The sequence below is a fragment of the Gymnoscopelus braueri genome (genome assembly GCF_963280865.1).
Source record: "Gymnoscopelus braueri genome assembly, chromosome: 1".
NCBI lineage: Eukaryota > Metazoa > Chordata > Actinopteri > Myctophiformes > Myctophidae > Gymnoscopelus > Gymnoscopelus braueri.
In genome coordinates, this window is record NC_137603.1 from 13,215,502 (window position 1) to 13,243,134 (window position 27,633).

Sequence of the window (27,633 nt, forward strand, 5' to 3'; positions counted from 1 at the left end):
CCCTTGAAAATGTTGTGGAAAACACAATAAGTTCAAAGATAACTTGATTCCATTGGTCCTCTCAGGAAGAGAAAGATAGATAAGATATGTTGATACATATGTACATCTGTTGTTATTGCAACTATTACAGTCCATACCTCACAACAAGCTGCCATGTTCAGGGGAAAAAAACATGAGCGTCTTATTTCTGAGAGACAAACTGACAGGTGTAGCATTTGATCTGATTAAAACCAATGGAAAGCATCATTTACTTTTTATGATTGATGAATGATGCATTGAGTGATGTTGCTGGTGACAGGTTCATGGTTCGTCCAACACAAGTTAAGGTGTGTTATTCAGTCATTTGGGTGCATGGAATGGAACCAGATACAGTACCAAGGGAAATAGAGGTAAGTGTAATTTGCATAGCAAATAGAATGAAGGCATGTGAATAAATAAATGCTGGTTTAGCGAGGCACACAGCAGACAGACAGCACAGCGAGACAGCTGTGTCTCTTTACTTCCAGATATGCCTAGAAGAAAACAGAAACACAATCTGTCAGCTGAAGGCCTCAGTGGTCAAATAATTGGATTTTTTCTTAAATAAATTGCAACCCCCAGCGAGGTCATTTTAATCAATCCTTGTAATTACAAATTACAAATCGTTGTGGGCCAAGGGAGCTTTATGACAAGGCTGCTATAATGTAGCTCCTAGATATTGGAACGACTTCCTTCTCTCTCATCACTGGAATTCATATGATGGAAATGGAGACGTGAACAATAATCTTGGTTTGTTGATCCCTCCAACGTGCCCCGATGTTCAAGGGTCATATATATATTTATATATTTATATATATATATATATATATATATATATATATATATATATATATATATATATATATATAAAAACTATGAAAGATTAATTCTGAAGTACATGTGTTACTAAACTAATGATGCAACACGTTGTTGAGAAATCATTACACACATAGACACAACCTGCACGATTGCAGCCTATATAATTAATCCCCTAATGCAAGATGAAGCTGTAATTATTTTCTATATCCCACTATTTTTTTTACTTTTCATTCAAATTGTTTTCAGTCCCAAATATATGTTAACTGTTGTTATTGGCTACGTTTATGCACCTGCTTGTCATTCATGCATTAAAAATTATTATGTCCGTTATTTTGATCAGATGTCCGATCGGACACTGTGACCGGCAGTTTAAAATCCTAGCGCGACCTCTGACCTGTCCCCTACTAAACATGTTTGAAAATTAACTGTGGTGGGGATGGAGGGACTGGGGGCTATCTGTGATTGGCTGAGCCCTTCCACTACACAGTCAATGACAAAGTCTCCAAAAGCAGAGTATCATGTTTAGGTGTTTGTTTGTTTTTTGGTGTATTATCAGTGTGGTTTTGTTCATAGTTAATAACATACTTATATTAATCTAGTTGTGAAAAATAATCAGAGATTGAAGTGGGGCAAAAACCTAAATTTAGCATTTTCAGGAAATCTGGTGTCTAACTGGTGTCTAGCATCTAATAAGCAACTTGTTGCAGAGGTTATTTTGAACTTTAGTGTCTCTCTAGTCTTGATTATCACAGCGATAGACAGTTATTTACCTAGCAACACTTCATTTAAAATGCATTAAGGAACAAGAAGCACACAAACAGGCACAGGAAAGTTGAAGAGCCTAGATACAAACAAACAGCATGTTTTATGTATCATTACAAATGATTAATGCAAAAAGGCTGAAATATAGATGATAAGGACACTGAAATATCATCATCATATGAGGACGTTTGTAGATTGTAGAATTTTGACAAGACAAATTAATAAATAATAGAAAAGAATACGAGCCCCACAGGAGCCATGACATCTATCTTCTTTGTATTGCTTTGTTAATGTTATCCGTGTTTTGTTCTTTTTATTTATTGTGAAGTATACTTCCCAAACTTTGTTTTCAAAAAGTAGGCCTACAACAAAAGGTTCATTTTTGTTGTTATGGTTTTATAGGTTGTAGTCTACTGTATTATGGTAGTGCTTGTTCAGTATATTATACCCTGTGGTGTTTATGAAGGAGGGTTTTAAATGATAAAAGGAAGCAATTAGCTCATGATGTTTATGCGAAGTAGACTATAAATGCATAAACCTGCACACTTGAATAATATTAATGTGTTTAACTCTGTGGGATGGCTGTTGTTGTTTTTACGTTACCTGCAATAAACAGGCATTGCAACTTCATCTTGTGTTGAAATCTCACCATTTCATTAAATGCTAAACATTTTGTATGCACTGAATATAACCCTGGCCATATAATATACGTAATGGTCATGTTGCACTGTTGAAACAGTGAACTGATCTCACGGCAAAGTCAGGCAATCTGGTAACAAGTGTAAAGGTTGTTATACTACTAAGGTCGCTTCGAATCTCGCCTATGGGATAGAAACAACATAGAAGCATTACTTGATACACTCCGGGCGATACTCTGATTGGCTGGACTTAGATGTCTTTCCTGTCCGGAGGTCCCGCCCTCCGTGGTAATAAATACCTAGGATACATCTACTTCCTCCTTTTCCGTTTCTTCTCGTTGAGAACTACAGACGCATTCCACTCAGTCACCGCAAGGATTATCTGGTTGTTTTTTTGGGGGGGTGGGGGGTGGAGGTTATTACTTACTAACTGGCTTCACATTTTGGATTTCCAACAAACAAAAGTAGATTAAGTATCTGCACAGTAAAGCTTTGATACACTTTGAGTTCTAATGCTTTAGTAGTTGACTTCATACTTACACGCTACATTTTAAAGCAAATAACTCATACCAACCCTGCTTACCTTTTATGCTGCTACTGTATGTAGTATATGGCTTTATTTGCAAGCAAACAAGACTGGGTCCAATAATGGTGTGGCTTCACGAGGACATGTGGCCAGTCTCTGGCGGCAGTAGTCTATGACGTATCTATGACTTCGAATTTGGTTTATTTGTTTCTAGCCCAATCCAACCACCATTCACTTCCTTGTAGACAGCCTGGCTCTGAAAGAGTCTAGCCGATAACGTTGTCCGTGCCCAAATTTGGAGAATCCGAGCCTGGTGTCTGCCATTATAAAACAAAAGTTAAATATTTCAGTATAGAACACCATTTACATCAGGCATCAATCTTTTCCTATAGCCAGATTGTCTCCAGATCTATAGACATTCCATTCTGCACCTTATAATAAAATGCATCACACATTGAAATTAAGTTCATGTATCCATTCCGTGCCAAATTCACACTGTCACACTTGTCACTTCCTCTGATGACATTGACGTTCTGTAAAAAAAACAACTGTGAATGATCTGCTCTATGCGTAGGTCTGTGTAAAAGTATCACACAGACAAGCCCTCAGCCTTGTGTTCCGTCTCATGCCACATAACTTCTCATTTATAATATAATAACCAAATATAATGTTGCCTATTCTCTATTATTCCACAGTAAAATGTTGTGTTAATTTAACCCATTACGACCGGGAACGCATCTGTGTGTCATATTTTTTTATTTCTTTTGGCTATTCAAAAATAGCACCGAGTGCCGCGGTATGAGCTTGTAGATCTGCTATTTTTGAAAAAGTCATGAAAAGTTGTGCAAATATTTGATTTTTTTTTCTTTTTCTTTTGCGGACATTTGTAACTCAAATCTTTGCTTCTGGGTGTTCCTGGAACTAAATATTTTACAAATGTTCGCTTTAAAAAAGATATAATCCAAGATTTTGCCACGAATTTTCAAGATTTTTCAAAAATAGCAGATCTGCAAGCTCGGCACTCGGTGCCGCGCTATGAGCTTGTATATCTGCTATTTTTTGAATAGCCAAAGAAATCTAAAAATGACACACAGATGCGTTCCCGGTCTTAATGGGTTAATCAGATTTCAGATCAATTTAGTCGATTATTAAAAAAAAAAAGCCCTGCAGATCTACAAGTTTGTAGATATTTTTGGCGAGTGTCGAACGATAACTGGTCTGTGTTGACAGAAACCCATTTGAGATGGAGTGTCCTTTATTGTCGCACACCTTCCTCATTAGCTGGGAAGAGGGTTTTTCCCTCATATCATACAAGGCCTTCTTGCTACTAGATTTATTGTTGTTGTGGGGGTTGAGGTGACCGCTTCCCCTGTGATGTATACTCATTGATACTCTGACATGCTGCAGTGTAGAGATGAGCTTTGACCATCAATAAAAAACACAGCATTTGTTTGACATACTGTACAAGTAGACGGGTGGATGAAGCCAGCCTGTGCGTTCTACAGTTACTGTCAAAAAAAGATCGGCTATATTATACAGTGGCAGTCTGTTGGTGGCATTAGTTGATGATGACCTTGAAATGCTTGAAAATTCCAAACGCTTATATATGTGTATATCGGCTATTTAAAAAACATCTCATCTCTGAAGATTCTTTTGAGACAGGTTGTTGCAAGTGTGGGTTTCTAATGCATCAGTGATTCTCTCTCTCTCTCTCTCTCTCTCTCTCTCTCTCTCTCTCTCTCTCTCTCTCTCTCTCTCTCTCTTTAATTCCTATCCATGTAATGGAGGTGAACGTCCTTCACCTTGCCCTCCACGAGGCAGCAGATCAATAAAGGTTGAGCGAGGCCAAGCATCAAGCTTTGGACAATTTCCTGCTTTGGATTTATGTGTGTCGGTGTGTGTCCATCTGTGCGTGTGCGTGTGCGTGTGCGTGTGCGTGTGTGTGTAGGCCTATTTGTGTGTGCATGCACGTGTGCGTTTATTTTGACCGTGGGCTTTAGCTCGAGTTGGTAATTCTTTCCTCTCCAATGGTGAAGAATTGCCATGTTCAAAGGGCCATGACATCATCAGGGCTTTACTGCTTTGTAAAATCTGGGCGGGCCAATCGCATGCTTCAGTTTTCTGAACCTACCCAAGAACCAATAAATTCTGATCAGCTGAATTAAACATATTTTAAACAGGCGAAGCAAGGAGCGCCTTGTTTAACAACACCACACTCCCCTCAACAGCCAGGGGAGGCGTTACAAGCCCAATGTTATACAATCACGTCGTGTTGATGATGTCGGCAGCTCACAACGTGTGGCATTGTGACACATATTGAGCTTGCTGTTTTTGCCATTTTATTTATTTTAATATTTGAAACATTTCAAACATTTTATGTCCAAAATGAAGTTGAAAGTGGTTATTTATATGTCAGTTCAGACACAGTCAAAATGAAGTTGAAAGTGGTTAATTATATGTCAGTTCAGACACAGTCTTGGTGCTCTGAACAGCACACTGAACAGACACAAACTAGTGGAGCTCAGACATCTAGGTGATTATTTCAAGAGATTCAAGAGAGAGGATAACCGCTGTTATCCTCTCTAAAACCTGGTAACAAAACATGTTACATCATGATGCATCGTGAGCTTGTAGATCTGCTATTTTCATGATGTTTTTTTAAGTTCTGAAAAATATTTGCCTTTTTTATCTTCTGAAATAATTTCTCATTTTTACCCGTGACCCATAAAAATTGATCTGTGACCCAAAATGGGTCTCAACCCAAGAACCCGTTGTTTGGGAAACACTGCTCTAGGCGAGTTGAATTTCTTTCTTTCTTTCTTTCTTTTTTAAGTCTTGCTAGACACTTTTACACATTGGTGAAGAAATGACTTGTTAAGAGAGGTCGGGCGGCCGGCCCGCTAGCCGCGCACGGGGCTCTATTATTAGGCCTACGTGTGTTTTGGGGCGATTTTTTTTTTATTGAGTCATTTGTTTTCCGAGGTGTACTTGTCCGCCCAGCCCAATACTTATGGAATACTTTGATTGCCGTAAGCAAGGAAATACTTCGTTGTGTTGTTACTTTTGGGTAAATGTATTTATGTATTTATTAAGTAGGCGTGTAATAAGCGGGATAATGGTGGTTAATCGCCCTGAAGGGCTTTAAATGTAAATAATGACCCCCATCCCGTGCATAGTTTTGCGAGCGAACACCGCTGATTGCAATGGCCGCCGCTTCGTGTTGTTTTGGCTGTGGCCGTTGGCGTTCGGTTGTGCTGACGGTAAACAGTGCGAAAGTGTTTCCCCGTCCGGTGTGGTCGTAATGTGGTGAGTAGAATTAATTATGTTGCGAGGTGGAAAATGTGTAGTGAGCAATGAGAAGTGCCCTACGCCACCCGTAAATTCAGCGTGCACGTTGTGGCTGGTGTTGTGGTGAGATGTCAGATGAAGTTGTTGTGTTTAGTCGAAATCAATGCTGTGGGTATGGCGTCAGCAGGCGAGAGGTCCAAATGAATGGAATGGCTGTGGGCGTCAGCGGCGGAAGTAGCAATGTGCCCTTTATATAAGTAGATATAATATGGCATTGGATTCCCCATATATGAAAAGCTATGACAGTAAAGTTTCTACCTTGTTTAGTCAACAATATGTTTTCAGCATGGTGTTGGCCGCCATCTCTAAATGGTACATTTTGAGGCATTAGCTGCCATTTTTGAGCTGGGCATACAGCCGATTTGGATTCAGTAGGCCTACCCCTTATTACACCCAAAAAATTATGTATGCCCTAGATTTTTAAGAACTTTGTGTGAGTCTGGTGTGTGGAAATATGCTCAGCTCATTGGTCTTTACTCGTGACACGACCAATGAGAGAAGCACTTTCAGTGTTGCTAAGATACGATAGGCCTGTGCCTCATAGCGATAGGCTCTGCTGCCCCCCACACCCTCCCTCCATTCAAACAACAACAAACTTGCATGCATGACAATGTGACAGTCCTACCCGGCTCAGAAGTTGAATGTCCTACAGAAAAAACTAAAGAGACGTTAGAAGTATAGAAATAAGTGGGGACAAAAACTAAAAGTGAAAACCACAAGAAAAGTGAGAAGCAGTATAGAAGTCAGGGAGCACTGACACAGTTCCTTGTTTGCCAAGCAACCCCAGAGACTAACATGTGAAGCATGTTGATTTAGTTTTTAAAACAAAACATTCTGGGAGTTGGCAACCCTAGTCATAAAGTCAGTGGTGCGTGTATGGAAAGGCATGCACGTAGACCAATTCAGCCTCAACTGCTACTACCCCTATTTCACGACCACAAACGCCATTTTGGACTTTTTTGGGGTCTGTCAATGAAAAATTTGTATTGATGCAATACCAATTCACACACACACACACACACACACACACACACACACACACACACACACACACACACACACACACACACACACACACACACACACACACACACACACACACACACACACACACACACACACGTCAAATAAAATCTCCGATCATTTTCTAGATGCTCTTTCAATGCAAGTCTGAGTTATATTACCATCTGTGGTAGCTGCAAGGTAAGGAAATGTGTTAGTATGATACAGATAAAGCCTGTGAAGGCAAACAGCAGGGGTGTATGTCAAGAGTCAGAAGGAACATGACGAGAGGAGGAAGAAGTCTTGCATCAGCATTCTCCCTTTACAAGAAACAACGCACAGGAATTTCCAGTCATGTCATGCAAGTTGTGAAATAATTGCTGAAGGGTAGAATATGTAGTGCAACAGAAAGATTTATTCATTGACCTTGTTGTGAAGGATATAATCCCATAACTTGATCAAGGCCAAATAATAAAATATTACTAATTAGACAACATTGTGTGTGTGTGTGTGTGTGTGTGTGTGTGTGTGTGTGTGTGTGTGTGTGTGTGTGTGTGTGTGTGTGTGTGTGTGTGTGTGTGTGTGTGGGTGTGTGGGTGTGTGTGTGTGTGTGTGTGTGTGTGTGTGTGTGTGTGTGTGTGCACGCATGCTTTTGTGTGAGAAGCTCCACTGCCAGAGAAGCTCCAGTGTTGAGAATGAACATGAGCAGCAGGCCGTGGCAGAATTTCAGAGAGCTGCTGCTGGTCTTCCCCTTCTCTCTGCCAGCCCAGGACATTCCTCACTTTCAGGCCTAATTGAAAATAAACAGATCGCATGGGAGCAACGTGCAAATCTGATGGGCTGGAAAGTTCAGCCACTGCAATCATGGATGTTTAATCTTGCTCTGTTTGTGAGAGAGATTAATTAACATAATTACACTTGAGCAAAAACATACAGCGAGTTCAAGTCCCACTTGTGCATATCGAGCAAAGTCTAATTATTTGTACTGAATCGCAGCATTGAGAACTTCTCCGAGCCTTTCTCCTCTATTTCCCAATAAGTCGATATCATGACGCAAGCTGTTCTCATAATTTGCTCTGCTCAATAAAATTGATTGCAAGGCCTCTTTTTATACACAAATGAAAACAGTCTGACTCTATATGTATGAAGGTAATCTGTACAGACATACAGTAGAGAAGAAGCTTATCATGCAGGAAGACACTTCCATGCAATAACAAGCTTTGTATGCTCGATTGTCAGATTGTCTGCAAGAACGATGCATGCAGCATGCAGTTTGCATAACAGGGTGTGGTGGTAGAGTGGCAGCTTCCACCTGCCCATGGCCTGCCACCCCACTATCATCAAGCATATCAATAGGGCAGTGGTGAAAAAGGCACCAAGATTGGGCGCATGCATAGCGCACCACGAAGTACCACAGTATTCTTCAGATTTGTACTCATGTTGTTTCCCTGATGCTCTCCACTGTAGTATCTTCACTGTGAATATGTGTGTCAATCCATGTCACTAAAGCCATGCTGGCATATTTAGGGTTAGACCAGATAAATTAAGCCTTTTTTTCTGGCCATGGTCATTTAAAATGAAAAGGGGATAATCTTGCCCCGTTCTCACCTGCCATGTAATTATAGTGAGTGAGTGAGCGAGCGCGCGACTGAGTGAGTGAGCTCCACTGTGCATGGTTTTCACGTTGTTAAAAAGTGAAGCTAAGCAACCACAACTTATTATCCATTCATTTGTCTATTCATCTTCCCTAACAGCACCATGGCAGCTAGTAACAGACTTCTTTCAAAATAAGACTAACACAGTGATTAGTAGCATGACTTTCACAGAGTACGCAGGTTTTATTTTGAAGTTAATTTATCTGAATGTCCACAACATCCTTCTTTTCCCTTGTGAATCAACATTCATTAAAGACACATCAGTCAGCAGTCACCAACACTTACTTTTTTGTGGGTGCTAGGCAATTAGTTCAGCCGGACACAGAATAGCCGGACAGGAATACTGTCTTATTTTTTATATACTCTACTCTCTTCAGATGACAACCAGTGTGAACTGGAAGTTGAGCCATTCTTTAAAAAATGTATCAAACTAGTCCATACCCGTGGGGGGATATGCGCACATGATCTGGCAACCCGGGAGCCAGTTCGTCCCATATCTCGCGGGGCCATCCCACAGCTGGGCAGCCGTAACCGTGGCGACATGCTTTTACAGAAAAACTAACTGATGAACAGCTGAGATTTGTTGAAATCGAAAAACAGGCTTCGCTGTTCCGTGCACATGGTAATGGTCAATGGCTGTGTGCAAATTCAGATGAATTGCTCCAGCCACTGAGGAGAACCGGGCAGAACAAATTTTGTCCGCAATTTGTATGCATTTATCTCGCTGACTATGAACTAACAAAGGACTAGCTCAACTTGACTTCTCCATTGGTGCAATTACACGAGACAGTTAAATTGATGCTTGTTCTAAAACAGCAGTCAGCAAGAGAGACGGTGGCAACAGGGTAGGGGAATTACACCAACTAAAAATGTTACTGACACCGATGGGAAAACAAATCGCAAAATAGAACCAAATGACTGCATTCCAGTGCCTCGTCTGTGTTCTGTCAGTTATAAAAGCCTGGCAGTTCATGGGCCATTACGTAATTTGAGATCTTGCCCAGTAAAATATGAAATGCCCTGTACAGTTGACTGTATAATGCTGCATATGTTTCCGTGTTGAGTTTGCAGGGATAGCAGAACATGGAAACAGGATACCTGCATCGCTGGCTGTTTGCACACTGCATGAGGGAGTGATTGTCATGCATTTGTGTTTCAACAATGTGGAGTCAACCAGTCACGGACATTGCCTATTAGGCCAGCCCCAGGGTCTACCCAAAATCTCCAGAAGGGGACCCCCCACACGACTGTTTCACAAACTCTGGGTCTGGGAAAAATCTTTATGCGTCACAAGTAAATATCCCTTTATTTTTTGTTTTTAATTATTATTATTATTTCAAAACATTTTTCATGAATTAGAAAACAAACCAGTGCCCTACACCACCCTGCCAAAACACCCTGACACCACATGTAACATGTAACATATCCATTTAATGTCACTTGTTTGCACTAAATTATGAATACAGCAAACTGATTCAGCAACTTTGATAATCCCACCAAATACTGATTTTCTATTAAGCCTGTAGAAGGCGTGACCCTTCGGTCCCTTCCTTACACCAAAAACTACTAATAGAATTGAAATAATAGAATTGGTGTGTCCCAACCGTGCATGAAACACAATTTTAGTACTTCATATGGCTACAGGGGATGTATTCTCATTAACGATGTGCAAGGATTTAGCAAGGAAAGATAAAAAGGGCAATTTTATGTTGAGCTTGTACTAAGTGCATTAAACCCCAACAAGCAAATCAAGTGTAGCCCACAGTATCACTGTAACTAAAAATAGATTTGTCTACAAAAAATCCTACTCCTCCTTTTACAACGCAATGATATTATTAGCCCATATACAGTACATACATTTGTGAAAGTTAATAAAAACTATTGTTTAATACATGGATCAATCATATATAGAAAAGGTTTACAATAAAATGTGACATTGAACACATTATTCATTAACTGTGAACTGTAACAGAAATATGACATATTATTATATACCAGTATGAAATTGTGTGCAGCTGGAATGCAACCCTGGAAGTGGTGTGAAGCATGCAAATATTGATAGCATATTGTCCTATATAAATACATTGTTAGGAAAAACAACAAGACAGCAGATAACCATGTTTATGACTCAGGGAAATAAGCTATTTCACACATTAATATATTTCGAGTGATTTATATTCAGAGACAGACATGCATGCTTCTTTATTTTTTACCAAACCTTGAAATCTAAGTATAAAACTAGAAAAAGTGCTCCTCGGAGCACAAGTCTCCGTCAGGTCAGGTATGTTATTATGGCCTCCTGGTGGCGCTATAATAGGCCATGATTTTGTTCCAAAAATGTGGTTTGCTAAATTAGACCTGCTGGTGGCGCTACAACAGGCCAATGTGAAAAGGGTGGCATTTCTTCCTCGGCCAAGTGGGAATGTGCATACAAAATTTCACGGAAATCGCACACTGCGTTCATGATTTGAGGAATTTTGTTAAAAACTGACCTATCCTGCAAACTTTGTAAGGCAATGTTAGGCAAGTAGGATGGAATATGAAATATCGGACACATCCATCTTGATCACATGACTACAGAGATTCTGTGTACCGATTTGCGTGTTTTTTGGACAGAATCTGAAGGAGTAAGAAGAAAACATTTGTTTTACAAAAGTCAGCCTCCTGGTGGCGCTCTAAAAGGCAGATGTGAAAAATGGCCTCTAGGGAGTGTGCGTGCAAAGTTTCACGCAGATCGGTGCAGTTATAGGTAACAACTGAATCGGCCTGTTATAGCGCCACCATGAGGCTGATGTGAACGTTTTCAAGTGGCATTTCTTCCTGGGCCAAGTGGGAATCTCCGTGGAAAATTTCACAGAAATCGCATGCTGCGTTCATGATTTGAGGCATTTTGTTCAAAACGAACCAATCCTGCAAACTTTGGAAGCCAATCTTAGCCAATCAGGATGGAATATGGAAAATCGGACAGATCCGTGTTGATCACATGACTATAGAGATACTGTGTACCGATTTGCGTGTTGTTTGGACCAAATCTGTAGAAGTAATATCCAAAAATGTGTTTTGCAAAAGTCGGCCTCATGGTGGTGCTATGACAGGCTGATCTGAAAAATGTGGGGCAGAGGTTCTGCTGTGGCATCCAGGGAGTGTGTTTGCGCAGTTTCACAGCGACCGGGCAAACGGTGGCGGAGATTAGCTGCTCGCAGACAGAAGGACGGACGGACGGACGGACGGACGGACGGACGGACGGACGGACGGACGGACGGACGGACGGACACACGGACGGACGGACAGGGGGCCTGGCGGAGACAATAATACTTTCTGTCTAAAGGGCACTAGGGAATGTATCTTATTTCAAGAAAACAAAATAAAAAAATGTGTCAGGTCAAAAATTGTTTATATAAATGTCTTAAATACAGTACAATCATGTTTATAAGAATGCACTGCACTTATACATTATAGACTATTTAAACAAAGAGTATAAACGCTCTGAATGTTGAAGCATGTATCGGAACAGAAAAAGGGGCCTTGTTAACCAACAGCTGCATGGGCTGGTATAAGCAGCCTACAGTATACTGTTGAAGTAACAGACATGCTGCTTTCAGTAAGCTCTGGCTGCATCTACACATTTGACAGCCGAGCCAGCAGCACAGCACCAAGATTCTTTGATGTGAAATGTATGTAATTATATGCATGTGACATGTTCTATATGTGTATGTGTTAAAATATCCAGAGGAGAAAAGAGAACATACTCTTTCTTGTATGCACATTTAAATACCATCATTTCACCACTTAAGCGGCCCTATTGAAAAATGAAAATAAATACATATCCAATCTACAAGCTCACAAATGTGACATTGTGACATGTTGTGTGACATTGTGAGCTTGTAAATTGGCTATTTATAGCAAAAACATTTGCTCAAGTATAGAGCCCTGGGGGACCCTCCGTATTCCCACCAAGGTTCATGCAAATCTGCCTATCCGTGACCTTGACATTGACTTTGACCGTGACATTAACTCTTTGACTGTCAATGATGAGAGTTCTCGTCATATTTTGCAATGGCTCACACCGCCAATGACGAGAACGGCGAGATTTGTGTTTTCAGTGGTTTTACGATAGAGGGCGCTCTTCCGCAGCCTGTGAATGATCCCAGGATTATCCAAGAAGAGTACACCCAGAAATCACGTGATCACAACAAAATCAAGCTGGTTTCGTTCAGTAATTTAGGATTTATAAAAGTAAATTTGTCTCTGCTTTCTGTTGTTTTTGGCGAAAACAAGCCACATTCAACTGCCCATAACTATGGAATTGATTATCAGGGCGGCACGCCCTGATAATCAATCCTGCAATCCGTTCTCAGGTTATTTGAATAACTAGACCATACCCGTAGGTGGATATGAGCACCCAAAGTGTGCAGTTTGGCTTATGCGCTGTGAACAGACAGTGTATCAGGGATAGAAAGTGAGTTTGTAGTGTGTGCACACACGCACATCCCGTCGCCGCGTTGTGGAGGCACAGAACACACACAAACACCCGCGCATATACAGATGTAACAGCAAGAGCCGTCCCCCGTCGCCTACACACACGCGCGCGAGCCGTCGCACACACACACACACACACACACACACACACACACACACACACACACACACACACACACACACACACACACACACACACACACACACACACACACACACACACATGCGGCCAGAGCCGTCCCCCGTCGCGAACACACACACACACGGCCATTGCGCGAACACAAATAATGTACATTCTGACATGTGCCTCCCCAACGTGCATGCACACGTGCGTGTCCGCGCATACACGGCCGCGGACCCGAGTTGTGGTGCGATCATCTCCCAACCAAACCAAAGACAATATCCAAGCAATGCTAAGGTGAATTCAATTAACTCAGTTGCAAGTCGTAACCTCATCCAAGGCTGGAAGAAATTATGAATATTAATGTACACATTGTGCATGGCACTTTTAGGCATCAGAACACTAACAGACTGGTGTTTTTCTTTCTAAGAACTTGAAATTCTCCCTCTGAGTAAAAACTAATAGCAGACAGATACGTATGGTATCAAGCATCTTAATATACAATAGAGAGTCGCGCGCATGCGTGGCTGTCTGTCTGCGTCTCCAAGCTGTTTGCGTGTCAGGATATCCAGCGTCTACTCCAGGGGTGGGCAACTTTGGTGATGAGAGGGCCACTATATTTCCATAATCACTCCAGAGGGCCACATTACTGTCGGGCAGACACCTCTTATCTTCGTATTTCCACTTTTCCCGTAAATTATAAAAATCTAAAATCGCCATTCTATGTCACACACAAGTAGCAAAAATAGCAGATCTACAAGCTCAAAACACGTTGCGGTGCGACGCATTTTGAGCTTGTAGATCTGCTATTTTTGCTTGGAATCCTGATTTTTATTTCGCTTTTTTGGAAAAGTAGCATTTTTATTTAATTTCAAATGCATTTATATATTGATGTTAACTTTATGAACTTAAATACAAATACATTGGACATAAAAAAGACAATAACATTTTAATACTAGTCATTAAGCTACTAATATAGACTGAAGTAATTAAAACGGGTCATGTTTGCATGTTTGGAATTGTAACAGCTGAAATCAATAATATATCAGTATTCCGATATTAACCTGCGGGCCGCATTAAGTGAAGGTGGGGGCCGCATGTGGCCCCCGGGCCGTCAGTTGCCCATGTATGCTGTAGACGTTCATTGCAACAGCGGTGCGCGGAGGCGAAAACGAAAGCGAAACGTGACTTTGTCTTGACGGAGAGAGCATGGTCGAGTGACCATCATTTTGTATTGAGAGAGAGAGCATGAGGACTCGTATGAGAGTAGACCATACATGGGCAACTGACGGCCCGGGGGCCACATGCGGCCCCCACCTTCACTTAATGCGGCCCGCAGGTTAATATCGGAATACTGATATATTATTGATTTCAGCTGTTACAATTCCAAACATGCAAACATGACCCGTTTTAATTACTTCAGTCTATATTAGTAGCTTAATGACTAGTATTAAAATGTTATTGTCTTTTTTATGTCCAATGTATTTGTATTTAAGTTCATAAAGTTAACATCAATATATAAATGCATTTGAAATTAAATAAAAATGCTACTTTTCCAAAAAAGCGAAATAAAAATCAGGATTCCAAGCAAAAATAGCAGATCTACAAGCTCAAAATGCGTCGCACCGCAACGTGTTTTGAGCTTGTAGATCTGCTATTTTTGCTACTTGTGTGTGACATAGAATGGCGATTTTAGATTTTTATAATTTACGGGAAAAGTGGAAATACGAAGATAAGAGGTGTCTGCCCGACAGTAATGTGGCCCTCTGGAGTGATTATGGAAATATAGTGGCCCTCTCATCACCAAAGTTGCCCACCCCTGGTCTACAGGCTACTAGACGGGAGCCCTGCGCAGCGGTGAGACGGGAGGGCCGCGTAGCGGCCCGAACCTCTAGTTAGATACAATATCAAACTGTCATAGCCATTTATACTGTCTTCTATGGTGCCTCTTTAAAGTAGAGCCCCCGGCCTCCTCTGGAATCTCACAGTAAAATACAGATCCATGTCAGTGTTGGGGGTAAGAGTCGGCCTGGGTCTGTGGCTATTTTCCCTTGTGGTGCTTTTCCAGTGTGGGCTTAGTGGCGCATGATCATGTGCCATCATTACCATGGAAAATAACTCAACGTATTTGTCTCAGTCACATCATTCATAACCTCTCTGCTCTTGCGCTCTTTCTCTCTCTGGGCAAACAGTTTGATGATAGAGAATTCACATAAACAAAGACACGTCACGCTTTCTTCTCACGCAAGGTCTCAGGCAAGGTCTCACACGAACATGCTCATGAAATAACTCCTTAGGACTCATGCTGGAGTCTACCGCTTACACATATACATGCACACTCCAAAATACTTATATGCAACCCACATACCGCAGTGGGCTGATACGAGTAGCAGCGATGATAACAATGATTTATGTGTTATTGTTTTTCCATTTCAATTTTGTTTCATATGACTGTTTGTATTGCTATTGTGCATGAATTCCATCCAACACATATATATCCATGCTGAATTTTAAAAATCTAATTCAATTAAAAAAGACAAATATGAATCAAATCTGTGCAGCCTCATGGATTATTTGGCCTTGTAAGAAAACTCATGTTGGTGCTACATTATCTGGAACTTTTGATGCAGAACACTATTTCCAGAGGTCAGGAAAAAAAATAGTTTTACTTTGAGCCAGCACATTCTGTTAACCTACTGTATATGGCCCAATGACCATCACAGAGCAATATAAAGCAGAAGTTTTCATTTACTACACAAGTTGAGAGAATGATGGTGGTTTGCTAGCGCTGCATTTTGACCAACTACACAAAAATCAATCACCATAAAACCTATCACGATCTACACCTCAACTACATAACCCTAACACCTCCACCTCGGCTTGCACTTAGCCCTTAATATCCCCCGAATGACCTTACTATTGATCTAAGCAAATACTAGTGGGACAGGTAGTCCTTCTGGCTTCAAATGGCCTCCTCAGCAGCACTTGAACTGTACCCACCATCAGATGCTAATGATTGGCTGACCCAGCTGACATCAGATGTCCTTCTCAGCAGTTCAGAAACCAATTTATACCAACAGTCAGGCTAAGGGGACAGCTAAAATTGTCTCGCTATGACGAGCTCACTCAGCACTTCGAAACCAAATTGTATCAGCAAGCAATGTAAGGCAATATCATGAGCTACAGATGATTAATGACCCCCCATTTGTACCCTAGCTACTGTATACACATGCCATCATGTGAACTCTTAAGCCGGATTTATCCTTAGTCATATGATACAAGCTTATCTACAAGCTCACAACGCATAATATTGTGAGTTTCTAGATATGTTTATCCCATTGTAATGAGTTTAAATTAGGCAATTTGCAGCCAGAGTCTCTTACTACTGTTATCGCCTGTATCTGCCCATAATTTGGGAAAGACTTCTAATTTAAATGTTGCTCCAGTTACACATATTAATATGCCAGTGCAGTCTATCCTTTATTTCAATCTCTCACTCGCTAACCATTGTTACATTGGTACAATTATTGTACAGTATTTAATTATCTTATTTAATGATTTTATGCATTGAATTCTACTTGATTGATAAGGAAGGACACACATGGTTTCCACCAGATTCACAGTGGTAACTAGAAAAAGTGCTACTCGGAGCACAGGTCTCCACCAGGTCAGGTAGGTTATTGTGGGCCAGCAATGTTCATTATAGAGGTGAGTGGAATCTGTATAAATTGAGGGATTAATGTTGATGAAGTTATTGCACAGACACAATATGTTAAGGCCAATGTGAAAACCGATTGAGTGATGTTTGGACAAAATCTGTATAGGAGTAATATCAACTAATTTGTTTTGCAAACATCGGCCTCCTGGTGGCGCTCTAAAATGCTGAGGTGAAAAATGGGGTTTTTCCTTGGCCTCTAGGGAGTGTGCGCGTTCAAAGTTTCACGCCGATCTGTCCAGTTATAGGTAAACATGCTAAGTGGCCTGTTATAGCCCACCATGAGGCTGATTTAAAAAATGTAGGGTGGCATTTCTTCCTTGGCCTAGTGGGAATGTGTGTGCAAAGTTTCACAGCAATCGCACGCTGCGTTCATGATTTGAGGACCACTCCTGCAAACTTTGGAAGCCAATCTTAGCCAATCAGGATGGAATATGGGAAATCGGACAGATCTGTGTTGATCACATGACTATAGATACTGTGTACCAATTTGCGTGATGTTTGGACAAAATCTGTAGGAGTAATATTAAAAAAATAGTTTTGCAAAAATTGGCCTCCTAGTGGCGCTATAATAGGTTGAAAGGTTCGGGCCAGACGTTCAGCTTTGGCATCCAGGGAGTGTGTGTGTGCACAGTTTTGCAGTGACAGGGCCAACAGTGCCGGAGATTACCTGCTCACAGACAGACGGACACGTGGACGGATGGACAGGGTGCAAAACTTAGTCTGGGCCATGCATTTCGGCCTGGCGGAGACAAAAATACAAGTGACATCTACTTGTAGATCAGCTATTTTCTAGAACCCTCTCAAGGACCCCTGGGGGTCCCCGGACCCCACTTTGAGAACCACTGCCCTAAGCAAAGAACTCCACTGTAAAAGAAAGAATCTCGACCAGCCATGTTAAAACCAATGAGCCTAATTTATACTGCCTTGTACGACAGTGTTGCATGGTAATAGCCAATCTACAAGCTCACACGCTATGAGCTTGTAGATCTGTTTTTTTTTTTGCTATTTTTTTAAATGTTTGAAATCTTTGAGAAATGTTGCCTATGATGATGACATGCCCATAGGCATGCCAGGTTGGAAGTGGTTAATTCCTTTCTCTGCATTGACTTTCGCATGACATTGATCCCTGCAGCCTTCCTCTGGCATGGCCATGGTGTGACTGTGCAGTGACAAACGGCATGGCTGGAGTGAGAGGAGGTTAAATGACTTGCCTTCAAGACAAAGGGTTCATCATTGCATCTGCTCTATAATGAAGGTAAAGGATTGCTTGCCTTTTTACCTGCAGGGAAAGAAAATTAGGCTCCCACCGTACTTTTCTCCATTTCACAGAAGGAGACACGCACCACAATGTAATTGATAGCCCTTGGGGCCCTTGACATAATATTCTGATGGTATCATAAGCGAGAATATTAGCATTTGGGCATGAAATTCAAATAAGCCAAGGCAATATAGATGGAAGATATTGATAAAGGTAGATGACTGACCAAATCATAGTGGCAAAGGCCTTAGAATAACTGGAGTGGGGAATGGAGCACTGCTCTCTTTCATGAAAGGTGAGTTTTGACTGATTAAATCTAACTCAAAGTAACTAGGGCTAACCTATTAAAACTATTATTTTTTCTAACATGTTCCATGTTCACTGCTCCTGCAGAGTTTTAATATTCATTGATAGAAGATTCAATTCTTCCTCTGCAAAGAAACCAATCATGATTTGGACAGCATTAATCCTTCACAGTGCCTTGGTATGGACATATTTATACACGGGTATTTTGTTCCTCACTACAACAGCCAATGTAGTTTTACGGTTTATAACAGCTATTTTGTGGGTGCCTAAGAGAAGAGAATGGCATTGATCTGTAAAAAGCACTTTAGCCTATACAAACTAAGTCCATAAAACATTGCCCTGGATGCTAGCCCTGTGCAATATAATCAGTGCTACTTTGAAGCCATGTGTATATCTGAGAAATCATCCGCAGTATCGTTATTGCTCATTACGTTAACATAAGGATCTGAGGAATGAGCACAGGCAACAAGCATGATACGATATAAAACAACTTAATGGGGGAAAATAGAAGACAGCCATCCTATGAGTTATCTAAATTAGTATGAATCACAGCAGTAGTGTCTCTCCAGCCAAGCCGAATGCCTCTGTCCTTTATCTTCACTCCTATTCAAGAAGTTGATATCACGATAAGTGTTCCAGTCCAATTATTTACAGAGGAATCCACTAGAGAGTCAATTTATCAGGGTGCTGCTTCATTTGCTATTCTTTAGTTTTCCCTGAGATATTATTCAATTGTCCACACCATTATTTTCACTGATGCCTTTTTTGAAGTATTGAAGGTGACTCCCTGAACTGATGTGTGAAGGGGATCTTTGGTGGTAATAAACTGCTAGAATTGAATGTCCTTTCTTGTTTGAACTGTTGTCTACTGAAGCTTTTGTTAGGGAATGTCTGGTATCAGCATGGTATGGTGGAAACAGAGAGGAGAGACTGATTTCACCTATTTTGAAAGCTATTGTTGAGCCCTGTCCTAATGACTAGATTACATTTCAAAGGACTGAACACAGCTGGATACAACCGGTTTCTTCCCAGTCTGTTGCAAGCAATTTTGAATGTTTCAGACAAGCGCTGAGAAATATTTTACCACAAAGTTGAACTTGGGCCTGAAGTTGGATTCCAACGAGCCTGATTTATTAATACATTGATATGCTGAATGCTGATTGTAATTATGTGCTAAACACTGCATCTAAAAAATATCACTGTATTCATCAACCTTATGGAGAGAAAGGAAAACATTTGCCCGCTGTTGCCTTGATAAATCTGATATAGTGAATACTTCCTCATTCATATAATGAGTTCCATTACCAAGAATAAGCAACGCAAAGCAACATTTACTCTCATCTAAGATTTGTTATCTTATTTGGAGGTCACTATAGAGCAATTTCTTCATGTGTAAACAATGGAACCTAATGTATGCAAAAATATATAATTTCTCCATCTGCATAAATAAGTGAGAATCATACAACAGACGAGGATATGTAGGCGGAGATTGCTTGAATGTGCAACGCTATCAAATGAATAATGAGATATGAAATAGGGAGAAGGTTTCTTACAGGTTATATCAAGGCGATTTCAAGCAGATGAGAAGCAGGCGAAAACAATGGCCTCCCTTATAGCCCTCACTTATCTACAAATTAGCATTCTCAATGCGTGCTATTTAACAACGAACCGGGGTCCTTCTGATTCATAGCCTGTCTATTCATTTCAGAAGAAAAAAACAGAAAAGGAAAGTACAGAAGTACAGAAGAGCACATTATTCCTGCTTGTCTGTTCTTGTGATGGGTACAGGCACCAGGCACAAGCAAAGACAAGCTTGTACCTGGTGCATGGTTGTCTGCAGTAGGCATAGATTTGTTCTAACCAGGTGCATGCAAGACTAAACAAGACTAGGTCAAAGCCTAGTTTACACCGTAGCTCGACGACCACCCCACACACACACACACGTGCGCGCGCGAACACACACACACGTGCGCAAACACACACACACACACACACACACACACACACACACACACACACACACACACACACACACACACACACACACACACACACACACACACACAACCCCCTGTATAGGGTAGGAAGTGTAACATAATAATGGAGGACCACAGCCGTTTCAAAATTAATTTATTTTATTTAAAAAAACATTGTAGAGACTGCAAGATCTCTTTATCTTTTCTCAAGTGAAAAGTGAACTTCAGGGTGTTGGTTTACAATATAGCCAAAACTTACTGATACAAAAGAAAAACCCTAACCTAAACGCCTAACCAAAAGAAAAATACAATTACTAGCCTTACTTACTAATAAATAAATAAAACATGAACAAACCAGGAATTGGATAAACAAACAAAAAGCTACCTTACACCCCTACTTGATTTGATTTGATTTATTTGAAAAGCAAAAACCACTTGCAGTTCGAGGATTACCCAAGAAAGTGAATGAAACATTTTGTATGGATTTTTATGAAATAAAAACTTTGCAGATAGAAAGAGGATTATTCAAGCTTTCCATTCAGCTGCCATGGGCTGTCAAGGCCAGAAAGTAGTTTTTTTGCCACTCAGTAGGCGTTCCCGCGTACCTCCTGTACGATGATGTCACACGCATAGCCTCTATTGCGGGCAGGCGTGGAGGAGGTAGGCTACAGTACAAGCCAGCAGGATGGTGGGAATTAACAATCAACATAGCTTTGACCAGGGCATGGGGTGTCAAACTCACGGCCCTGTAGTACTGTACTGGGGCTGAATGCCCACATTCAGCCCACAACATGATTTTCAGAAAAATAAAAACATAGCCTAACTTTTATGACTCCACTGTGCTCCCCCCCCCCCCTCCCCCCACTCCCCCCACCGCCCCCACTGACTGCATGTTAAAGAACCGAGGCTGATTCCAACACCTTCTGAATCCTAACTTACGTTTTGTGAAAAACTTAAATAAATTAATGTTACTACAGTATATAGTGTAGCAACAACTACAATGACACAGATGCTGACCCGGATTGAAATGTATAATGATAATATATAGGTTTAAAGGGATATTTCACTTTCCCCAAAAAAATCCCGGACAGTTTTTAAGTTGCTTGATTCAGTGTTTAGATATTTGATATTCATTTTATCAGATGCGCCCCCTTCCTATACAACTTCAAATTCCATTTGAACCATGTTAGATTAATCAGAAACACCCGTCCTTGGTTCTGGTGACTGATATTGTCCTTAAAATACGTTAGGAGACCGTGCGTTTTCAATTAATTTTTTCATTAATTTTTTACATTGTTTTTGGAAAATGAAAAAATTTAAATACAAAAAAAAAATGAAAAAATGTATTTAAAAAAAAAACTCACGTATTAGGAGGGCAAGATGAGTCACCAGAAACAAGGACGGGTGTTTTTGATGAATCTAACATGTTAAAAAAAAGTTTGAAGTTATAATGGGTTTGTATAGGAAGGGGGCGTGTCTGATAAAATGAATATCAAATATCTAAATACTGAATCAAGCAACTTAAAAACTGTCTGGGGGGCTGACAAAAGCCTGAGTAGACGATAAAATGACCAAAAGTTTTTTTTTAAAGTGAAATATCCCTTTAACAGATCTACCTATGGAGCTCTATAAATGTCCACCTCTTTGATGCCGCGCCGAGAGAAGGAAAGAGGAAGAGGGTGGTGCCGCGTGGGAATTTGAGGCATCGCAGAGGGCGACGCCCCTAGCCGTGACACATTAACAGTGCCTCTACTGCCGCGGAGGGATATATCATATTATATTGGAGTGATCCAATATAGCGCTACATAACTACTGTTTGAGGCAGCGCGTTATAGAGATTTGATGTAGACAGAAAAAAGTGCTTTGAGTACTGCAACTCAAATCCGTTTCACTAAGACTACAGGGTTAATTTTTTTTTTGTGTGGTGGCCTGTCAGATTGTTGAATATGACCCCAAAAACTAATTTTGAAGAAGGAGAGGTCATACGTCACATACTCATATTCTAGTAGTCACTGGGAGCCGAACGTTTGAAGGAGTGCATTGAAGTCAATGGGAGCCGGGTGGACAAGAACATGAATACACACTACCTTTGAATGATTGTGACCTTTGTCAAATAATCCGTTTGGGAAAATAAAAGAAGACATTTCACACATCTATTTAAATATTTTTCTCTCTATATATTTTTTGGTATGCACACTATATGATGTTAGAGCGTAGTATAACTATCATCTATCAAAATAGGTGACAATAAGGGACAGGAGGAAAGAGGAGTGCTAGGGGTGAGGTGGAGTTGAATGTTGCAGTCTTGACTGCAAGGGAATTTATTCCACAGCTTGAGAGGGAGAAAAGTTTAGGACGAGGGAAGCATTGGCCAGGGTGTTTTATGGAGGAGACGAACAGACTTCCTGGGTTACTTCCTGATCTAAGTGAGCGGTAAGGGGTGTGGGGTCGAATCATGTCCTGCCGTAAAGGGGTGCTTTGTAGGTCATCATCAGTGTTTTGTACTGGGTGCGGGCAGCAAAAGCAAGCCAGTGAAGGGAATTCAAAAGGTAAGAGACTTCAAAAATGTTGGCCCTCAATCTATCACCATTCTTTTAGTCAAACAGCTGTGAACTTCTTGAATTGGGTCAACTTGACTCGTCTACTTAAATAAGATATTTATTATTATTGGATGTTAAACCATCACAAAGGGGTATCTTGAAAGAACAGATGCTGTGTGCAGTCTAAAGCAGCTTGTGCTGCTCAGCAGGCACAGCAGGTGGAAAACAGCCATACCGTACATAAACAACGGAGAGAATCTGCATTGTGAAAAGGGAGATCACCTGCCACAATGTGGAAATGTGTGTCCACTAGAAATAGCCACACAAATAGCAGATGTACAAGCTCACAAAGCTGGGAGCATGTAGATCTGCTATTTTTGCCGAATGTTCCCCCCATAATAGAGACGATGTGTTTCAAATGCTTCAACTGACAATTATTGCCTTTATTTAAACTTGTAGTAGTATAAAATAAAATTATAATAATAAAATAAACAAGAAAAAGAAGAACCTTACATAAAAAGGATACATATAGAGCTTCAGGGTTCAACTACTTGATTAAAAAGCAACCAGCTTGTTTTATCCATATTGTCAGTGGTTGACACTAAACTGTGTACATTTACTCAAGTGATGGAGTTGAGTACTTTGTCCACCACTGCCTCCCATGTTCAGAAGAAGTCCCCTGAAGTACCACATCCCCTGTTTTTTTTGCAAACAACATTCTTACTGATACACCGGGAGCTTCACAAACCATATAGGGCCTACCATATTTCTTAGCATTAATTTACGAGTCTCTCACTCTCACTCTCTTAACTCCAGGTGCTGCCATGGTGCTCTTGGAGGAGTGGTGCATATAGCCTATGCTATTAGGGACAAATTATTTAGGGTATAATCACTCTTTCCTATAGCAGGAATATAATGGTCACAACTTTCTTTAAAAATAAATAAATAATAATCCTTGATACGCCATAAAAATTAAGACTTTTTTGGCCCGGGCGGCTGGCGTAGCGGTCCGGGCACCTAGGCTACTAAGGCTGCTAAGCCTGACAGCGTGTCACTCCCCATCTCTCTCTCCCCATTTCCTGTCAGTCTACTGTATACTATCAAATAAAGGCAGAAAAAGGCAACAATTTATTTTTTTATTATTATTTTTTTATTTTTTTTAGAAAAAAGGAAAACTTTTACTTTTTCTCTCTGGCTGAAGAGTGGCTGAAGATTATAACGTTAGGCTTGTTTTGTTACGCAACTTCTGGTATTAGTGATACAGAAAATATCTATTGCTTTGTCTGGTCTAGTTGAATATGCATTCTTAGTAGGCTACAATGATAATAATTAATCTTCTCCACAAGAAAATATTCAATGTTGATCACTGTGATTTAATTGGTAGAAACTGATTTGCATTGAACAAGAGTTACATCAGCATTTTTTTTTCATTCAAACAGTGCTATTAAGTGACGTTTTTTTCCTTTCCATTATCACACTAATTAGAAGCAATACATTTTTGCATTGTGGGGACAAAAACAACAATTACTTTGGGAAATTAATCCCTGGGGGCTCACAATAAGTGGGTTGAATTAATATCGACTCTAGACTCTTCATAGCCATTTTGTTGGTCATCAAATGCTTTCAGCTATTTTGATCACCACTTAAAAAAGAAGATCACATTTTTATGTAATAATGTGTTGTGACGTGTGCTTTTTTCCAAATGGGATGCTAATTAACATAAACGACAAATGCCAGTCCCTAACATGCAATACAGTAGCAGCCTGTAATCCAAGGACTTGAGAACGGTCTTCTAAATCAAATAATTCCTCGGCTCTACACGCAAAAAGTTTTGGAATGGTTGACTCTGGTATTTACATTATTTATCCATGAGCCATCACCTCTGAAGACCACATTGTTTTCAGGCCCTCAGGCACCTCCAAGGGATTTCATTCCTTTCAAGGTGCAGTGGTGATAAAGTTACAATATACAGCCTATCTTATGTTGTCAATGTTTCATGCCCAATGTAATTGGAAACCGATGATTTACATTAGCCTGCTATGTCCTTATTTTGAACTTGAGGATTAAATTAACAATGAAATAAAATAAAACCTATGTTTCATATAAATATTTTTATTTTAGTTTTCTTCTGTGTTGTTAAAGTTATTGGTTATTTCCATATGATAACTGTTTTCCAATTATGACAATAATGTCTTCACGTCTCCCTCCTTTTGCGTTCCCTTCACTGGCTCTACTGACTTCCGTTTGCCGCCCACACCCAATGCAAATCACCAGTGATGACCTACAAGACAATTAAGGGCATCGCACCCCCTTAACTCCAGTACAGGATCCACTCCTACACCCCTTCCTGCACAATTAAGCTGGGCTCACACTACCAGATAATCAGGGTGATTTGGGGGGGGGGGGGGGGGTGTGTCCTACCCTAGCCTTGTAACCCCCCCTGCCGGAAATCGCATTGCAATTTGATTTCACGAGGGAATCTGGCCCCTACCCCTGTGGGCGGGAGCTGGGCGGGAGTAGTATGCGGCGGAGGCATCCGAGGTAGACTAACAGATTACTCCGAAAACGGGGGTGTACCGCGGGCGGGGGCGGCGCAACGCGCCTGCACCCTTCTTCCTCGTGTCCTTTCGAGGCGACCTAGGACACTGCGAGACAATTGGAGTGATCCAATCGCTCACATCACGGTGGTTACATACGTAACCATTGTTGTGTTTCCACAGAGCTGTCATCCGTTTCCACAGAAGCGGAGGCAACCCTCAAAACGGCCTGTTTCACCTAGTCGGAAGGGACCACATCAACGTGGTAGAACCTAGCAAAGGTACTAGGTGTCACAGACACCAGACTGGGGAACCCCCTGGAGCTGTGCCCAAGAGGTAGCCACACCCCTGGTGGAGCGTGGCACGTGGTTTCGTGTTAGTGTTAGTTTCGTGTTAGTTTTGATGAATTGAGTACAAAGGACCCCAATGGAAACAAGCCATAGTGCTTTCTTGGGTTTAAAATCCTCTTAACAGACCTTTATATTGAACTGTACTTGTGCTTGTCTTTGCAAACTGTTAATAAAGTATTCAATTCATCAATCAATCGCGACACCGTCAAGGAGCCCCAAATCTGACCACCCACTCCTCTCAGGGGCCAGGCCCACAACTGAAGGCGACGTAAGTCCTAAAGCCACAAGGTCCTCTGGACTTGTGAAAGCAGAGTGGGTCATAGTGGCAGCCGAAACAGCAACCCTGAGATGAGAGACAGCAACAATCTGCTCATTGGGCGTCTTGGGCACCGCTATTGATAACCAACTGGGGCTGCGAGCCATCACCCCGTATGCTACCCTGCCCAACGTCATCCCTCCCATCAGGGAGGACTGGGGGTGCCATCGGGACCACGCTCACCAACATACCCCTGTCACCATGAGGCGACGCGTCTCTGTGTAGCCGCTGAAGACAGGACGGCAGCCGCTGTCTCCTGTCAGAACGACAGCCGCCGTCTCCTGTCAGGACGAGGAAACTGTTGGAGGAGAACCCACTGAGCCGTACAAGTCTCCCAGTCTCCCCACAGCAACGTATACAGGTGTCATATGAGCCCTCTGTGGACATGCGGACTTTGCAAGTCAGGCAGACAAAAGCCATCGTGATACAGTACATTTCAAGTGAATTATCAACGTCTAAGGCTGGCAAAGCGTGGAAAACAACAGCGTAAAACCCTTTTCCTCTTTGTATATATATCGAGAGAGCAAACCCACCGTTTATACCGCCAAGCGTATACGGGCCGAGGTTCAAACACTGTAACCCAGCACACACAACCGTTTAGCAGCCCCCGGTCGTAAATGGGGTGTACAGAACCAAGGTTACGCATGCAACCATGGTTAAACACTGCAAATCAACACGTGCGCCCGATTATGAGCTCTTAGCTGCATACGGGGCAAAAGACAGAACCATGTGTAGGTTACCTACACACTTGCAGTTTCCATAATGTATCAAGAAAAGACCCACCATATAGCCGAGCTAATATCGGGGTCTAACCACTGTGACTCAACACGCACAGCCGAACACAAGCTCTCAGCTGTATTCGGTGCAAAGACAGAACCATGTGTAGGCTTCCTACACCTGCCGTCATCTCGCCTATGTATTAGCCTGTGACCTCATACAGGGAGGATAAAACAGTGTATATTCCTCTTATACTTACCCCCCCATAAGGCTTCGCTTGTACTGTATGGAGACAAAAAACACTGTAATGCAACACTCATGCTCATTTGTTAGCTTTCAGCCTTAAACGAGGTGAAGACAGAACTATGTGCGTACTGTATACACCACTGTGTAACATAGGCTCCCACTCCACTTAATCTCACAATGCGCGCAGCCCGCAGGGTCCTCATATGCCAAGCGTGCATGGTCCAGTCCAAGGCAACGCACAAGTGTCCTCTGCGGACATGCGGACACCGCAAGTCAGTCAGGCAAAAGCCATCGTGACACA

General features: G+C 41.4%; 1 protein-coding gene across 1 annotated transcript in view; it reads right to left on the reverse strand.

Moving 5' to 3' along the window:
- LOC308087648 (C-type lectin domain family 6 member A-like) overlaps positions 1-26,374 on the reverse strand; it is a gene marked incomplete at both ends in the record, with an annotated part of 36,707 nt that extends 10,333 nt beyond the window's left edge. The window contains one exon of the mRNA XM_080431685.1: positions 26,287-26,374. Within this exon, the coding sequence (XP_080287811.1) occupies positions 26,287-26,374 (88 nt within the window). The remainder of the gene's footprint in view (positions 1-26,286) is intronic.
- Positions 26,375-27,633: the final 1,259 nt, after the last annotated feature.